The 18274-nt window shown below is 58.4% G+C and overlaps 1 protein-coding gene across 3 annotated transcripts in view; it reads right to left on the bottom strand.

The window, feature by feature from the left end:
• MAD1L1 (mitotic arrest deficient 1 like 1) overlaps positions 1–18274 on the bottom strand; it is a 186015-nt gene that overhangs the window by 138805 nt on the left and 28936 nt on the right. For 2 of the 3 annotated variants that reach the window (XM_054565423.1, XM_054565497.1), the window contains exon 10: positions 4370–4456. In XM_054565423.1, coding sequence (XP_054421398.1) covers positions 4370–4456 — 87 coding nt within the window. Of the gene's footprint in view, positions 1–4369; positions 4457–5080; positions 5184–18274 lie in introns of those variants that run through there. The other variant, XM_054565573.1, reaches the window with a different exon arrangement.

The following is an 18274-nucleotide window of genomic DNA, read 5'->3' as shown; positions in this document are numbered from 1 at the left end:
GAACTTTCTGGTCTGCACGTGCACTGAAGGACCCAGGTCAGCCAGAGACCTCCGCTGGCAGGGTGGCTGGCAGCGGGCAGGGCCTGTGCAGGCCGGACAGGCCACCTCCGGGGAGCAGAGCCCAGGAGCACGGGCACCAGAGGTAGGGTCTCCGAAGCTCAAGGCTCGGGGCCCCCCAGAGAAAGCCCCGCGGCGCCCCCAGGGAGCCCGAGGCACACGCAGCCCTCGCTCCATGCGGCTCCCGCTGTGGCCCGACCAGCAGCATCGCCGGGAGCCTGCCGGGAACACAGGCCCTCGGTCCCAGGGCCGGACGCGCTGACCCAGAGCTCACACTTGAAGGCCAGCAGGGGCCCTTCACGTCAGGGTGCTGGACAAGCGGGGCTCTAAGTGGCCGTCCAGACTGTGGCAGGGAAACCCCGCGGCGGACGGGAGCCGGCCAAGACCCTCCCCCGCCGCAGGGGCCACGCTCTGATGCTGCCTTTGGGGACTACAAACACCCGTGCGCCGGCGCCAGCAACGCCCGTCCACTCTCGCCCCCATGCCGCCCGCCGCGAGCCCCGGAGAAGCGCGGGGCCTCCGCCGCCGGCCCCGTGAGGCACGAGCCCTGGCCCGGCCGGCCGTCGGCGCCGCCCCCACAGTCGCACGGGCCTGCCCGGTGCTGATCCGGAGCCCAGACTTCCCACGGGGCCCTGGGTTCTCCCTCAGCGGGGACGGGGGCTTCGCCTCCAATGTCTGACAAAAGCCAGACAGCCTGGAAAATGAAAGCAACTCACACAGGCGCCAGGGCCAGGCAGTGTGGAAGGTCCGTGCCCGCCCTGAGAGGGGCCATCTGGGGGGCCCTGCCAGGGGAGTTCCTGGAGCAGCCAGACGGCAACTCCCAGGGAAGGCTCTGGGCAGCTCCCTCAGCCACTGTCCTCGGCCCGCCACCGCCCCCCAACTGTCCACCCAATTCCCGGGCTTGGTCACCGCGCTCCCTGGGGGAGGCCACGCAGAAGTGACTTCACGCGCGCCGGCACCACCTCATGGCCCACGCGGCACCGCAGGCAGGGCCCGCGCCGGGCAAGGCCGGGCCGCCTTTCAGCCACAGGGTCACCGGGCTGCCAGGCTCTCCTTCCCGACCTAGTGCCCAAGCAAGAAGGATGGAGGTTTGACAACTGGGGGCGGGGGGCAGCCTCAGGCAGGCAACCAGGGGTCCCCTGGTGACGCTGCGGGGCCCGGCTGCAGGCAGCACAGCACAGCACAGCACAGGCCTGCTGGCTCAGCCCCACCCCTGCACGCCAGCCTCACACAGACAGGCAGGCGGCCGCCCCGTGTCCCCTGAAGGGGGTGTCGGGACCTCCGCTGCAGGTCCTCCCGTGTCCCCACAGAGGGGGAGACAGACCCCGACTTCCTGAGAGCCTATGTAGGCACGCGTGTGCAGCCGGCAGGCGGAGCAGCGTGCCCACCGGGCCCATGCGCCCTTCTGACGCTCCCCCAGCACAGGGAACCCAGGCATGAGCGGGACAGGTGAAGAGGGCGTCCCAGCTGCGGGGCTGGGGGCTGTGCTCAGTGCTGAGTGACCGCCACCACCCTCAGGGGCAGACACCCACGACCCCACGTTTGGAGAAAAGGAACACAAGGGCCCTGCAGAGAGCCCGACCCTAGGCAGAGGCCAGCCTCCCGGCCACTAACCCATCTCAGACAGCGAGGCGCCCCCTGCGCCCCGGCAGACACGTGCAGGTCCACCACGGTCCCGGCACTCAGGGGCCGCGGGGCCGCGGAGACCCGGGCTGCGGCCCGAGAGCAACACAGGGGCGTCCTTCTGCTGACAAGACACGTGCGGCCGGTGGGGCAGGCCGGACCAGCGCTCGGCGGGAGCAGCCGCCCCGGCGGGCGGCCCCTGGGGCACCAGGAGTGCCCCTGCTGCTTTTGTTTCTGCTCTTTTCACCGCTGCGGCGGATCTCATTGAAAAGGTAGTCCTCTGAGAACTGTCCTCTGGCCCCCTTTGTGGCCATAAAACAAACATCTCTCCCACCGAACACCCTTCCGCTTCTCCACTGCTCCCATGTGAGTGAGCGAGCGCGCACATGCGTGTGCTCGTGTGCCCCTCGCCAGGGCCGGCCCACACGCAGCCGCCCTGAGCCCAGGTTTCCGGGGCCGCAGGACAGGCGCACGCACTGCTGGGAACGGGGGTCTGACTGATGGCGCCCGCCTGGCCAGGAGGACGCCGCACTGGCCGCACCCCTCGCAAGCCAGGACTGCAGCCTTCCCAGGGGCTGTTTGCTGGGGAACCCGATGACGCATCGCTTACGTTCAAAGCACAGCAGCCGAGCCCACGCTCCAGCGGGACACTGCGCGTGCGGCTCCAAGCCGCTGGGCTGCCTCAGTGCGAGGCTGGGCCAAGGACGGGACGGCGCAGCGGGAGCCAGGGGAGGGGCGCCCCCCACTGGCAGGCAAGCAAGGGCGCCAGCGCGTCCCCCGCCACTGCTGCCACTGCTGCCACCACCGGGCAGGCCAGACATGCACTCGCGGGGTGGGGGGAGGGGGAAGCGGGGAGTGATGAACGAACGCCCTGGCAGGAGAAGGAACAGAAGCAGCAGTCCGTCCTCCAGTCACTGCCGGATGGCGCCCGCCCGCCCCAGTCCCGATGGGCTGGGGTGAGGCAGGAGCCGCCCCGAGTGGCAGGACGTGACGCGTTTCAGGGAGCCCCGCCCCGTGACTGGCACACGGGGCAGGCAGTGCTGAGAGGGGCCGCCACGGGGACAGGGCGGGGCAGGGCAAGCGGCCAGGAGCGCCCCGGGACTGGGGGGTGGGGAGGGGAGGAGGGCGACGCTGCGCGGGGGAAGGCCCGCGGCTGGAGCTGGGGCGCACACTGAAGCCAGAATAAGCGCCCTGGGGTTTCGATGGGGGGTGGGAACGACAAGGGAGCAAGCGAGGCGCAGAGTTCACCCCTGCGACCAGAGCGCCGGGGCGCCCCCATGCCCAGCAGGCCCCGCCCTCCCACTAGCTCCGCTGAGCATCCTCGCCACCGCTGTGTGCGCACTGCGCACGGAAGACCCTCCCGCACGCTCGCCCCGCACGCTCGGCCCCGCACGCTCGCCGAGGGTCTGCCACACGGCACAGCACGTCGCCGTGGCCTGGCCAGGGTCACAGCAGTGACTACGGAACCCATTCTTAGGTAGACAAGTCAAACAAACTACAATAAAATGAAGACTCAATTACAGAACACACAGCCTAAGGGGAAGCCAAATCCAGACGGACGTCGGCAAAGGCCACCTGAGAAATTTAAACTCAGCCAAGAACTGAAGGGGCTGCTCCCGGGGAGAGGCACCAAGGAAGGTGTGTGTGGCGTCAGGGCAGGGACAGGGTCCCGAGCTGGAGGGCCCACGCGGCAGGAGGCCCTCCCGCCTCTGCACAGCCTGAATGCTGTGACGCCAGCGGCTCTCCGCTCGCGGGGCCCGGGGTCGGCCGGGGCCTGTGCGTGCGCCCCCCGCTGAGCTGGGCCCAGGCCGCTTCGGGCTGGGGGCTGGAGGCCAGGCAAGGCTACAGGAACAGGTCACGCCCCGAGCAATCTCACCTCGCCTCCCGAGACCGGGCGGGCAGCGGTGGGGGGGCTCCCCTGCAGAAGAGGCGACGCTCGGCACCCCTGCAGGGGACCCGACACCCCTGCCCCAGGGGGGCTGCGTGGCTCTCAGAGGGGCCGCAGGGCTCCTGACGGGCGGACGCGCGGCCCGGAGCCACACAGGAGGACAGCCTTCCCACCTCGGGGGACCCCACCTAAGGGTCCCTAAGCCGCGCCCTAAGGGACGGCCGAGGCCACACTGACAGCCACCGGCAACAGTGCGGCTGGGCCCTCGGGCTGGAGACAGAGGCGGACAGTCCGCTGCTGTCAGGGCAAGTGAGTCCAGCCAGCGCCTCAGGGTTTGGCGGGAGAACAATGTGTTTCCCCTAATAGTTCGTTCTGTTCCAAATGCAAAGTAAAATGGAGAGAATCACCTGGAAAAATGCTAAAGCTTTAATTTCAAATTATTTTTAATGCCCATTTCATCTGACAGGAGCTTTGAAAGCAAAAGGCGCTCTTTATCATTTGAGGTTTTTAAACTAAATCGATGTGATTATGTCCAAACACAAGCAGATGTTTCTAAAAGCCAATTTCCAAAAATGACATCAGCCCCCCCCCCCAATAAAAAAACCTTCCTTCTGGCTCCTGACAAATCACTGACACACCATCTCCACGAGCTGCGCCTGACCCGGGCCCCACGGAGCCAGCTCCCCAGAAACGCAGCGGTGACAGGCACAGCGCGCAGCCGCTCTAAGTCTCACGGCCCGGCCCGTCCCAGGGGCTCGCCCAGGCCAAGGCCCACTGGGCAGGGACGCGGGCACGGCCTACCTGCTGGCGATGGAGCTGTTCCTGTCCTTGAGGGCGAGCTCTCGCTGCTGCAGCTCCACCACGAACCGAGAGAGGTCTTCCGGGGTCCTGCGGGCGAGAGCACACATTCAGCGCCGGGCTGGGCGGGGGGCTGGGCGGGGCCTGGGCAGCGCTCACCCCGCCCCACCTCACGGCCCCGCCCTCCCTACGTCACATCTGGTGCGTTACTTTTTTTTTCTTTTTAAAGATTTTATTTATTTATTTTTAGACAGGGGAAGAGAGGGAAAAGGAGAGGGAGAGAAACATCAGCGTGTGGTTGCATCTCATGCGCCCCCTGCTGGGGACCTGGCCTGCAACCCAGGCAGGTGCCCTAACTGGGAACCAAACTGGCGGCCCTTTGGGTCACAGGCCAGCGCTCAATCCACTCAGCCACACCAGCCCGGGCCGGGTATGTGACTTTTATAAGCCTGGTTTTATTTCACCTGTAAAAACAGGGTCCCCGTGCAGAGGCTATGAAATGCTGTTTGAAAAGCAAAAGAGCCCCAACCATGCCGCGGGTGCCGAGGAGCTCGGCGCGCTGGGGCTTCCTCCGCCGCCCCCGCCCCCGCCCGCGGCCTTCACAGCCACACCAGCAGCGCCAGCCCCAGCGAACCCAGAGGCGCCCTCAGGAGCCGTGCTCCGTCACTTCAGAGCTACCTAGGGCCAATGACCTCAGTTCAAGTTCACACTCACCGCTTGGGGAAAGCAGGGGACAACCCAGGGAGCCTGGGATGCAGGACTGGCTCCGTCTTGTGGGGAGGGAGCCACGGCAACGCCACCCCCACCAGCTGGGAGCTCCGCGTGCCAACGTGGAATCACGGAGCATTATTGAACAAGCACAGCTTTCACCTCCTGGGAAATCAATGACCAGAGGCCAAAGTACCCCCCACTGGCGGGAAGAGTGTTTATTTTCTGTTGTGTGGCCAGAGCTACTCAGAGATGTTTCCCAAGGTGCTCCGGGGAGCAGCAACCTGCTGGCCGCCGACGGGACTCGGCAGGCGCCCTTCCAGCCCAGGTAGCACAGGCGCTCCAACAGGGGGCCGCCCCGCCCCACCGAAACCCGGCTTCCAAAAGGGGAGGCCCTCAGAGGGATGCGGGGGGGGGCCCCCCCAGTGCGGAGACAGCAGGAGAGTGGCAGCTCCAACTGCAGCCCGGGCTGTGGCATCTGCTGCTCAAAACTCTGGCTTCAGCTGCAAAGCCTTTTAACTCTGACTGGTGGGCTTTAAAAGGGGAGAAAGTCTCTTTGTTCCACCGGCAGCTGAATTTTGACTCAATCTCAGCTGCGTGCAGAACAGCCAGGGCCTGGGGGAGCCAGGCCCACGGGGCTATTTCAAGGGAAAGACCGTTCCAGCCCTGGCAGCAGCTATTTTGAGGCAACTAATAGCAGAGGCCAGGGCTCCTGCTGAAGCCCAAAGTGCCTGTTTGGAAGAGTCTAAAAGATGAGATCCAGGACTCCAATTTCTAAAATGAATGAAGCAGCGACGCGCTGAAACTGATTAGCCACCAAGAAACCCCAAGGTCCGGGGACCCAGTGCCCCGGATGGGCGGCCTCCTCACAGCACCTCAGAGGGATGGCGCCCCCAGGGCCCCTCCTGGCGGCTCCCGGGACGCCCCGTGCCTGGCCCCCCGTCTTTTCAGCTCCGCTGCTGGCCCCCACCTCCCGGAGGCCCTGCCTCAGTCCAGACCCACCTCCTCCCCCGGCTGCCCTCAGCCGCGAGGGCCCCCACCTCAGACGCCAGCTGCGTGTCCTCAGGCCAGCGGGCTCTGCGTCCCGGAGCCCTCCATCTGCCCCTCGCCCTCCCCGCCGCTCTGAGCGGGACCCCGAACTCAGCACACCCCGGTCCGGGCCCCTGACCACCCTCCTCCCTGGACCTGGCGCCCCTGGTTTCTCCATCTCGGACGAGCAGCCACTATCCTGCCCGGTCCCGGGCCAAGCAGAACGGGCCCTCCCGGAGCTTTCCCCACCCCCTTCCCTCCCTCAGCAACCCTGTTGGGGCCGTCCCCAGACCAGACCCTCCCTCCACTGGTCCAGGCCCGCGCCGCCAGGATGCCTGAGCCAGGCCGCCCTCCGCCCCCCGGCCCCTGGACCAATGCGGCGGCCTCATGACCAGTCCCCTTATGTGGTGCTGGCCCTCCAGGACCTGCTCCCCACATGGCAACCACAGCACCGGCTCCACAGCCTGAGTTAGAGCGCACGCCTCCCCCCCAGAGACCTTCAGCGCCTCCCGCCCCCAGCCTAGGAAGTGCCGTGAGGCCGAGGCCGAGGCCGAGGCCGAGGCCGAGGCCGAGGTACGCGGGCCGCAGCGGCCTCTCTGGTGCCCCGGGGCTCACGCCAGCGTGGACCCCTGACCGCCCCTCTCGCAGCCTCTCCCAGGCACCCCACGTCAGTGCCTCCAGGCCTCCGCCCCAGGGCCACGCGAGTGCCCGACACCCAGCCTCCAGCGCAGACCCTCCCTCCTTCGCCCGGACTCTGTCCCTCCGCCCTGCACTACGCTCTCCCCCAAAGCCTCTCCCCCAAAGCGCACAGCCGCCTCCAACGCTCTTTTACCTGTTTGTTCGGTAGCACCTGTGGCTTCTGCGTCAACCAGAACGCACGCTCCTTAAGAGCAAGGCTCCGTTGACTTTGTTCCGCTTTTCCGCTGGCCATGAGCCTGGAACAATGCCTGGCACCCCAGGAGACTTCCAATAAATATTAATCGAGTGGACAGAAAACCACGGCACCTCTCCAGAACAAGAGCTATCCAACTAGATTGTACTGAACTTTGAAGCCACACCACGGGGTTACACGTTGACTATTACTGGTTAAATTATGCTCCGTGCACCAAGGGACTCTGTTTAAAATACAGGGGAAAACGCACTCTTTTTATATGAGAACACTATGCCGCCGTTCCTATAAAAGAGATGAACAAGCACGACTGCATCGGTTTGCATGCGCACGAACCTGTCCAGAGGAAGAGGCAAGACAGACTCGGGGCCCCCGGGCGCAGAGGGAAGGAGGGCGGTCTGCCACGAGGCCTCTCCCAACAGCTTTAATATCGGCACTGGGGAAACATGGTACCTACTAAGAAAATATTTTTTGAAAGCTTAGCGTTATAAACTTATAGTGCAGAATCAAACACTATACAAAAATTTTCCAGGAAGAAAACAATACTCTGTAACGAGTTAATGCATAAAAATCTAACTAGAACCATTTACAATAACACAATCTGGTATCAATCCTAAATGATGGTTAGCTACATAATACAATAAGAATAATTTATATTATAAATGGGGCAAAAAATACACTAGTAAAAGGCTTCCTATGCAAAATAATCAATGCTGGTAATTGATCCCAAAAGTTGGCAGAAGCAGGGAATAAAATGTTTATATATCAAACATTTTGACTTAAAGTATTACAAATATGCAATCATTCCCCAAGTTGTAAACTTCTGTGAGTCCACTAATTTGAGTTTCATCTTATATTTTTTGCATAAACCACAAAACATAATCCATAATTTTAACTGTTTCTTTAAAATGTTACAACTTTCTTAATCTTTTACAGTCAATTGCTTTATTCAACAGCAATTTTTTGGCAATTTTCCTTTCAGACTTTCCAAAGCATTGAACTTCATTCTCAAAGAAACACTGCTTTCTTCCCACATGTATTTTTCATCGGCCTCTCTAATATTTAATTAAGTTATGTAATTTCACAGGAAGATGTGAGCCTGGCAGGAGGGGCCCGTTTCGGACGGACAGCAGCGCCTCCCGCGAGCGGGGCTGGGCGAGTGGGCTCAGCAGAGAATCCCACACCAGGACCCTGGACGAGGGGCCTGACTTCGCAGGTGGGGAGCCGGGGGGTAGAGCCGCGGAGGCCCACAAGCTTTCAAAGGAACTGTCCCCCTCATCCTGAGGATGGGACAGAGGAGACACCTATGTATGTACCTTTTCCCACGGATAATACATTCGAAATTTTTGAAAACCAGGAAGAGCCTACAACCCAAGCACCAGCTGAGCAGCAGCCCCCACCCCCACCCAAGTCCCTGCAGGAGCCGGGCGTGAAGCAGTCAGGGGTGGGGGAGGGGACCAGGGGCCTGGAGGGCCATGAGCCCACCCTGAGGCGGGGAGGCTGGGCTCAGGCCGCCGCTGGAAGCCTTCGGTGGTCAGGCTGGGACCAGCTGTAGCAGGGCCGGCCCCACGGGCGGCGCCCATGCCCACAGGTGCAGCGGGGAGACGAGCCTGTGACCGGCCAGCTCGGTGTGCGGTCAGTGGCTGGGGAACTCCACACCCCCAGGGACGGCTGGGGTCACGAGGCCGGCACAGCCACAAGATCTCCCACATGTGGTGCCCACATGCCGACGGCCCGGCTCAGCAGCACCAGCCCGGCCGCGCCAGCCCAGGGACCCCGAGGCTGCAGCGGCCCCGCCTCAGGCCCGGCCAGCGGCTCTCTGCCAGGGACTGGCGTCGACCCAGCCTAATGAAGGCCAGCTCCTGCCCAGCTGTCCCCCGGCCAGCGGCTCAGCTTAACTGTTTCAGGGAAACGAATTACACGGGTCCCCAGACACATGTAAATAAAATGAAGAAACTTCAAGTTTACAGTTGCTGCCTGCGAATCCTTCCCACCAGCTCAGGCAGGATTAAAAGGACTTCAAAGCAGCCTGGGTACCAATTAGGCCGTGGGGCCACCTCAGGGATGCTAGAATATTCTTCTGATTAACAAGAGGCGCTCTCTGAACCATGCGAGCTAAAAAAAGCTCTCAGAGCCTTCCAAACGCACGCCATCATTTTCCTGGCCTGTTCCTTCACTCTCTGGAAAAGCTCATCTTCTCAACGCTCCCGACATTGCGAAGGGCGGCCGGCTAACGGCCCCAACACAACTTGAGCCAGGAGCTCAGGGCCGAGCCTGAGCAGAGGGCCTGGGGGCAGGCGGCACAGCGGGGGCTTCCGCGAAGTGAGGGGCCCTGACAGGTGGGCATGGGCTTGGGAAATGGGGCGGGGGGGGGCGGTCAAGGTCACTGCCCCTAGCCGCACTGCGACTTCAAAGGTGCCTCCGGCTGCTCTGCTCTTGGCCCAGACTCCCCGTGCTCAGGAATGGGACAAGCCCTCCGATGGTATACTGAGCGCTGCTCCCTCCCCACCCCGGCTCCCCAACCCACCCAGCCCGCCTACCAAGGGTCCTCCAGCAGGGGCAGGAGACACAGAGCCTGCAGCGGTGGGCCCGGCCCCCTCTCAGAGGGGACGCAGGGACAGAGGGCCGTTGGGGCACAGACACTCCAAGAAGGCAGCCCTCGCTGTGGCTTGCTCTCAGCCCCGCGCAGCACCCCAGGGAGCAGCAGCAGGCACGTGGGGGGCAGGCTGGGGGGCCCTTTGGGCCAGGGCTCCTCCCCCCACTGCCCTTCCTGGGAGGACAGGGCTCCGGGAACAGGCACTCTCATCGGGGCCCAGGACGCTGTTCCCTGGGGGGATGGGCAGGAACCATGTGGGAGACTAGAGCAAGGGAAGCTCCCAGGCAGCGCGGGGAAGAAGGCCGAGTCCTGGGCACAGGCACGCCAGGGGAGTTCTGGAACCGCGGGGACGGAGCAGAGAGGCTGAGAGCCGGGGCCAGGCCGCACACGCAGAGGCGTCGGGCTCACTCCACGCGCCGTAACAAGCTACGGAGGACTGGGCGGGACGAGACGCGGCCATGCTTGCTGATTTGCCCTGAAGCTGCGTTTTAAAAGGAGCTGCGCACCCAGTGTTTCCCCTGGTGCTGTTCATAACAGGAAGGACTAGACCCGACCTCACGCCCCAACAGCAGGGCAGAGGCGGGGACAGCCAGGGACAGCCTCCGACCCCTGCGGGCAGCCAGGGCAAAGGATGCCACGCGAGTGCTTCCAGGGAAGTGCACCGAGACTGATGACCCAGAATAGAAGGCCACACCCCCACATGCACGGAGCCAGTTTTTAAAGCCCATAAATTGACGTGGAACATCTAGAAACAGGAGTCTGTTAGGAGCTGCCGCCTCCCAGTGGGGGACTGTGAGAAACGGCCTTCTCACTTCGGCTGCGTTGTGTTCCATGCTCTGTGAAGAGAGTCACCTGTGACGTGAACTGGGGACTCTTCATCTCACGGCCCCCACTCCGCTCGTGAGCAGGAGCAGGCCCTCAGGAAAGCAGGCTGCTACTGACGAGGGCCACGTCCCACAGGCCGCGGGCGCCGGGGCTGTGGGACGCGCCCCACGCTCCCAGCAGGCCCGACTGCCGCCCCAGGGCCACAGCACAGGCGACGGCGTCCCCACCAAGGCAGGTCAGGAGACAGTGCGTGCGACCGGCAGCGGGTGCCAGGGCCAAAACGGGGGCCCAAGGGCAGGTGGGGAGGGGCCCACAGGAGGCTCACGCCCACGACCAGCACTAGGATGCACGTGGGCCGCCGCCGCCGCCACCGCCCCGCTCCCACACAGCCCTGGAACAGAGGGACACGCAGGTGCAGGGCGGACGGGGCTTGCCCAGCCCCGCCCCCGGCACAGCTCTGGCTCCGCACGGAGCCCAGGCTTTGGGGGGCAGCGGTCCCTCAGAACACTGGAGCCTAGAGCAGGGCAGTCTCAGAGCTCATGGCAGAGAAGGTGCCAGCCCCCCCGGGCGCCTGGCCCTCAGGGCGCACCCACAGGGCGGCCGCCCGCAGACACGTGCTCAGCTGCGCCCCTTCGGCCAAGAAGCAGGTGGGCTCAGACTTCTGCTAAACGTGAGGTCTCCCGGGGTAAGAATTACACAGCACTAATAAAAGAGGGGTATTTTACTGAGATTATCTGTTCTACTCTGAATACTTCTTCGCAAGCCATCAACCTCCAACAATTTAGTGAACTCCACTTTGATAAAAATGATATGAAACATTTTCCAATAGCACCTGGCCCACTGACATGCCAGACGTTAAAACACTCACCGAGCCTCCTTGCCTTCCACGACAGCACGGCTCTCCGCAGGCTCGGCGAGAACCGCTCTGCCTCGAGAGGACAGAAAACGATGGGGCGGCTTGTACACCCGATACCTCCCGAGTGTCCTCTGTGGGGACACACAGCCCACAGAGTGCGGCGAGCCACTGGGAACGGTCCGAGGACGGCTGAGCTCCCGCAGTCAAGGCCGACCGCCCTGGAGAGCAGCCTGGGGCCTGGCTCCCCGGGCCCCGGCCTCACAGTGGTAAGGACACTTTCAGGAGGCCAGGAAACTTAGGGTGCTCAGGGGGGCCCCAGGAAGAGAGTTCACCCAAATGTGTCTCAGTGCAGCGATCTGGTGGAGGGCACATTCGGGGCTCAGTTTCCTGGCGCCGGGATGGCAAATGTCAACAGCTTTTGCAAGTCCACTGTGAGACTCCTCGAGTGATTTCCAGGGAGAAGTGAACTTTGGAACTGGTCACAACCGGGCTCCAGGGCTCTGCAAAGCCAAGGAAAATGCCTGTATGGCGCCTCAGTGCATCAAGCTAGATAACCAGGTCAACCCGATCGAGACCAGCCGTATCTGCAAACAAAAACAATCCTCCTTTGAGGCTGCTTGGCTCACAGAGGGGGAGAGAAAGTGGAAAACTCAAAGGAACACAGAAGAGAAGACTTGGTGTCCTGCCGGGCCCACGCATCATGGCGCTCTCTACCTCCATCATCTGTGACCTGGTCCCCCAGCTGTCGGCGCGCAGAAGAAAACTGAGAGTGATGCAAACAATCCATGTCCGTGACAACGAAACCCCGCCCTTCGGAGGGCAGCTCCGTGGCTCTTGGGCACCGACAGCTCGTCCAGTTTGGCGTCTGACCACAAACACATGGCACTTGCATTCCCTTCGCACCAGCCGTAACACCTCACTAGTTCCTTCGTTAAGTAATGAGTTGGATAACTTGATGCCTCCGGGTGAATAGATAAATAAATACAACCTAAAACCGCTGTATCTAAAATGACAAAGTATTGCTGTAAAAAGTGAAATGGAGACGCACCACAACTGGAAGAGTCAGCATCGCTGAGCTGTCAATTCTCTCCAAGTTGATCTATAAATTCACTGCAAAAATCAATAAAAATCACAATAGTGTTTTTTTAGATACTGATGACCTAGTTTGGAAATACATAGTATAGAAAAGAGAACCTTTAACAGCTAAACAGTCTAAATAAAACAAATCTAGAAGACTTGAAATGAAAGACTGAAGACTTACTATAAAAATACGGCATGAGGACAGATACGTATCAACGGACTGAGACACAGTCCAGAAACAGACCACCACGCACGCACTGCATTTATTTGACAGCCGTGTCGAAAGCATTCAAAGGGAAAAGAGGAACTTGTCCAAAAATAGTGCTAAGGCTTGATCAAAGTAGATTTGAAAAAATGAACCTTGACTCCAGCCTCAGATTAAACATGAGCTGGATCATAAGGCTGTACGTAAAAAATTAAATAGAAAGCTTTCAGAAGACAACATAGGAAAATTAATTTTTAACCCTGAATTGGGAGAGGATTCCTTAAAGCACAAAGCCCACTAACCATAAAAGAAAAGGCTGATAACCTGGGTTTCATCGAGACCAGAACACACCATTCAGCCCTGGCCGGGCGGCAGGTCGGCTGCAGCAATGTCCCGACACCCCGAGGCTGCGGGCTCGGCCCCTGGCCGGGCACACACGGGGGCCGACCAAGGAACGCATGAATGAGTGGGACAGCGAATCGATGTTCCTCTCACACACACACACACACACACACACACACGTCAATAAAAAACATCACATCGATGGAACAGGAATTAACAGAAGCGTGTGCCGATAGGGAGCAGCCACATGAAACGTGAACGCTCGTTCCTATGATGGAACAGCAGATGGCTAGTAAGAACGAATACCAAAACTCTCACTAGGCCAACCCAAGGGAAAGTAAGTCCCATAACAACACCACAGACGTCTAATGCCGCGTGATATATGTAAAATGCCCACACCCATAAAAATTATTCAAGAGGATGTGTACCAAACTATTAATGCTAATTAATTCCGGGACAGAGTAGAACTTGAAAAAGCAGAGAGATACAAGGAATTGTCACTGAAACATCTAGTGTTTGAACTTTTTTGGAGAGTAAAAAATTCTCTTATCGCTCTCGTACCCATTTTTGGGAAGCACGTCACAGAGCTGCAGGACCACAGTCGAGTTCATACCCCACCCACAAGAGGCCACCCCGTCCCGGAAGGACCGAATGCAGGGCAGGCCCCCCAGCGCGGTCTGCAGAGACCCCTCTGGCATCCGGTAGGGGCAACCCTGTTTTCACAACACTGCTAAGCTCCCAGCGGCCAGTTTTCTGTCTGTCTCTCTCTCTCTCTCTCTTTTTTTTTTGTAACTGTGGCGACATTTCCCCTGCAGATACAAAAGCAATGACGGTGGGTAAGACACCTTAGGGAGCCAAACCAGGGGCCACAACTATACAAGTAGTCACTTTATTTTTCATGGTCACACACTCAGAATTCATGAACAAAGACCATTTCACTTAAGAATGTCGTTGATGCCCTGGCTGAGCGCCGGCCTGAGGACCATAGGGCCGCCGGTTCGATTCCCAGGGAGAGCACAGGCCTGGGCTGCGGGCCGGGTCCTCAGCAGAGGACACACACAAGGCAGCCACACCTGGATGTTTCCCTCCCTCTCTCCCTCCCTTCCCCTCTCGCTAAAAATAAATAAATAAATTCTTTAAAAGAAGAAAAGAATGTCCTTGACAGTGAGGCAGGAAGAAACACTGCCACCCTGCTCTGTGGGGGGAAACAGAGGCCTGCGGTGGCCATCCCCAGGAGCGGAGCTCTCCTGGGCTTGCGTCCCGGGCTCAATGAGCTACCTTTTATGAAAAAACATTTTACTTGAAAAAACAGCTGACAAACGACAGTCACTCAGACTTGGGTATTTGGTAGACGTTTTCTCAGAAATGAATTAAACTTCTTCAAAGAGAAGAACCAAGAAAGTCTCAAGCTTTGAAACACAAATTAAATCTTCCAAAATTTGTATCCACCACCATAAACTTGACAGATTCCTAAGAGTAAAATACTTTTCCGTAACTGGTAGTAAAGTTAGCTCATGTGATTTTTTTTATCATGTCTAATAAAACACACTAACATCTAGAAGATGTACGTAATTCAGTGAACCACATTTTTCAAATGACCAATGTGTGATGTTACAAAACCATGTGTGGATAAAAAGTCCATCAAAAGTACACTCCATCAATTAGTTTAACACGAGTTTCCTCAGATCACTGACGGGTTTCCAATTTCACACCACAATTAACCTGTAAGAAACGACCACCTGTAGGAAGAGTAACATCGGCAAGAGGTCTTCACTACCCAAAGTAACCTCTAGATTCAATGTAGTCCCTATCAAAATGCTAATGCTGTTTTATGCAGACATAGAAAATTCCATTGTAAAATTCATATGAAATCTTAAGGGACCCAGAATAGCCAAAACAATCTCGGAAAATATGATCAAAGTGGGTGAACTCACATTTTTATGTCACAACTTATTATAAAACCACAGTAATCAAAACCGTGTTGTGCCGGCGTGAGGAGACACACAGGCCCGCGGAGCCGACTGGGGGCCCAGAGACGCGCCTCAACAGTCCCGGCAAACGGGTGCCGAGGCCACGCAGCGGGAAAGGCCGGCCTTTTCAACAAACAGCACTGAGGAGGCCGGACGTCCACGTGCAGAAGGGAGTTGGGCCTTACCTCATACTATATACAAACATTAACTCAAAACGGACCCAGGCCTAAACGTAAGAGCCAAAACGCGCAGAAGAAAACCTGGTGAGGGAAAGAGAGCGCCCTGACACTGGATGTGGCAATGCTTTCTTGGCTATGACACCAAAAGCACAAGCAACTAAAGAAAAACAGATAAGCTGGACTTGACTGAAATTAAACACTTTTCTGCAAAGGATTCTATCAGGGGAGCGACAAGGCAAGCCACAAAATGGGACAAAGTATCTGAAAATCACGTATCTGATAAGGGTCTAGAATCCAGAATATATTAAGAATTCTCATAACTCAACATCAAGAAAACAGCCCAATTAAAAAATGGCAGAAGATGCCCTGGCTGGTGTGGCTCAGTGGATTGAGTGCCAGCCTGTGACCAAAGAGGGGTCGGTGGTCAATGGGGAAGGGTCCCCGCTGGGAGGGTGAGGACGTTCTGAAGACAATGGTGGCGATGGGCACACAACGTGAAGGTGCTTAACGCCACTGAACTGCACGCTTAAAAATGTTCAAAACGGGCCCTGGCTGGTGAAAGGTCGCCAGTTCGATGCCCAGGCAGGGCACAGGCCTGGCGCGCAGGCCGGACCCCCAGTAGGAGGCGTGTGAGAGGCAACCACACAGGGACGTTTCCCTCCCTCTCTTTCTCCTTCCCTTCCCCTCTGTCTAAAAATAAATAAAATCTTTTTTAAAATGTTTTAAATGGTAAATTCTCTGTTACGCATAGTTTATCACAACAAAAAATAGAAACTACAACTTGTTCTAAAATAGTAACAAAGAAGAATATGCACAATTATCTGAAAAGCCTATTAAAAATAGGTCTCCATTGGCCATGGGACAACAGGGATCGGCATCCACTTCGGCGGGAATGGAAAAGAGCTCGGCCCCACCGAGGGTCCCCAGCAGCTAATGAAAGCGCCCACGCCCACGCCCACACCCACGCCCAATATCCTCTCTGACGCCGCAATCCCATTCCCGGGATTTTCCCTGAGGATACACCAACAGGGTGTAAATGAATATGCATATTATAGCATTATTTGTAATCGTAAAATATCTGAAACTACCTAAATATCAAAGTAAAAGGAAAGAGAAATATCTACAAAAACCTGTCATGGAGTGATTTTCAAGGGATATTAAGTGGAAAAAAAGCACAGCACCACACAGTGTACGGAGTGTGCTGTCATTTTTTTGAGAAAAGGGAACAAAAACACACACATGTCTGTTTCCCTTTACAAAAACAAAAAACAGAAAAAGAAGAAACCAGAAATAATACAATAAAATGGGTTACCGCCGAGGGCAGGGAGGAAGAGAGCAGAGAGAGACAGAACTGAAGACGTTTCTCTGGATGTGCCTTTCTGCCCTGTTTTACCATCGCAAAACATGTGACTGTTCTCTAGGGTCTAGAAGTCAAACTCAGTAAATGAGAACGGGAGTAAACCCAACTGAGAGGAGACGCCACAGGAGCCCCGCCCGTCGCTTCCCCGCAGGGGCGCACGGAGGAGGGGGCGGCGCCGGCGGCCGGGCCGCGGGCAGGCCCGGCAACCGGAACGGCCCTGGGTTTATTCCGGGAGCCGAGCCGCGGTAAAAATCTCCCTCCAGAGGAAACGCCGGCCCGGGCGGTGTCACTGGTGACCTCTCCCAACACCCGGGGAAGAAACAATGCCCACAGCACGCACTCCTCCAAGGGACCAGAAGCACGGAGCCACCTCCCAACTCACCCGGAGGGCCGCCTCGCCCTGGTAACAAAGCCAGCAGAGGCACCCCCGAGAAGAAGTCTGCAGGGCAATGCGCCTCCTGAGCATGGAGGGAAAACACTCAAAACATCAACACAGCAAAGTCACTCTGTGAAAAAGACCGCATACCACGACCGAAGGGGGTTTATCCCAGGAGGGCAAGGCTGGGGTGAGGGGGTCAGTCAACACGCGAACTACATTAACAGAAAACCTCATCTTCATCCCAGCAATGCAGAGAAAGCATCTGGTAATATTCAAACCTCATTCATGGTTTTTTCTTAAACTCTCAGCAAAAAAAGAATAAAAGGAAACATTCCAACTTGAGAAAGAGCGCCTCCCAAGGTCCTAAAGCTAACACCGCACTTAGGCTGAAGGCGTCCGGGTTCCCTCCCGGACTGACGGCCAGCCCCACGGCCAGCCCCACGCCCCTTCAAAACGGCGCGAGTCTCAGTGCGCGCAGCCAGGGAGGAAGAGGGAGATCAAACAGGTGAGGGAACGAATGAAAAAGAGAGCCTATCGGGAAGAAACCGAAAGCTGACTCTAAAATCTGGATGAAAAGGCAAAGTAACGAAAAGAGCCAAAGCAGCTTCGGAAGGAATGCGCCGGGAGGCCCCCTACCTCACTTTAAAAGCTACCGTAGGCCGCGGCGACCCTGACACCGCTTTACTAGCGAAAAGCAGAGCCCCGGGGCGCTGGGCCGGGCGGCCTGCCGACACCCCGCGCGCACAGGGTCGCCGCTGCTCAGCGCAGGCGCCGGGCACCTCAAGAGAAGAGAGTATTTTCTACAAAAAGGCATCTGTATTTTAAAAAGTTGTTAAAGTCACTCTCAACTACCACCACACCACGTACAAAAATCAACACAAAAGCAGGTTACCCAGAAAACTGCTAAAAGCTTGAGCTAAGCAGACACAAAAAGCACAAATCACAAAGGAATTGACAAATCAGGCTTAAAATTAAAACCTTTTACTTTTCAAAAGACACTGCTAAAAATGAGACGGCAAGCCACACACGGGGAGAGAACACTCACAACACGCCGAGCAACCTCTCTCAGGGACACGTGCAGGGCCATTACAGCTCAATACCGAGGTGACAAGCAGCCCCAATTAAACACGGGCAAAGGCTCTTCCCAGAAGAAGACGCGGGGGCATGAAACGAGCCCAGGCGTGAGAAGGCGGCCGACGCCACAGTCCCTGGGGAAACGGGCCTGGAACCGCCGGGAAACGCCGCCACGCGCCCACGGGAGCGCCCGGGCTGGAAAGGCAGGCGGCAGTGGAGGCCGGCGCGGGGCCCGCTCGCTGGCAAAGGCCCGCTCTCTGCCTCTCACTGCAAACGTGGGAAAGGCCGGCAGCCGCTGCGCCCTGCGCGGCGCGTTCCCGTTCCCGAGAGGCCCCGCCAGGAGAACAGAGGGAGGCCTCCGTCCCGGGGCTCCCTCCCGCGAGAGTCTACCAGGCGGGCAAATCCAGGCATCCGGG

Source organism: Pteronotus mesoamericanus, unplaced genomic scaffold, assembly GCF_021234165.1.
Source record: "Pteronotus mesoamericanus isolate MK-2021 breed Mesoamerican mustached bat unplaced genomic scaffold, CSHL_Meso_final contig_1, whole genome shotgun sequence".
NCBI lineage: Eukaryota > Metazoa > Chordata > Mammalia > Chiroptera > Mormoopidae > Pteronotus > Pteronotus mesoamericanus.
Note: the sequence above shows the minus strand (reverse complement) of the source record. Positions and strands in the feature narration are given on the sequence as shown.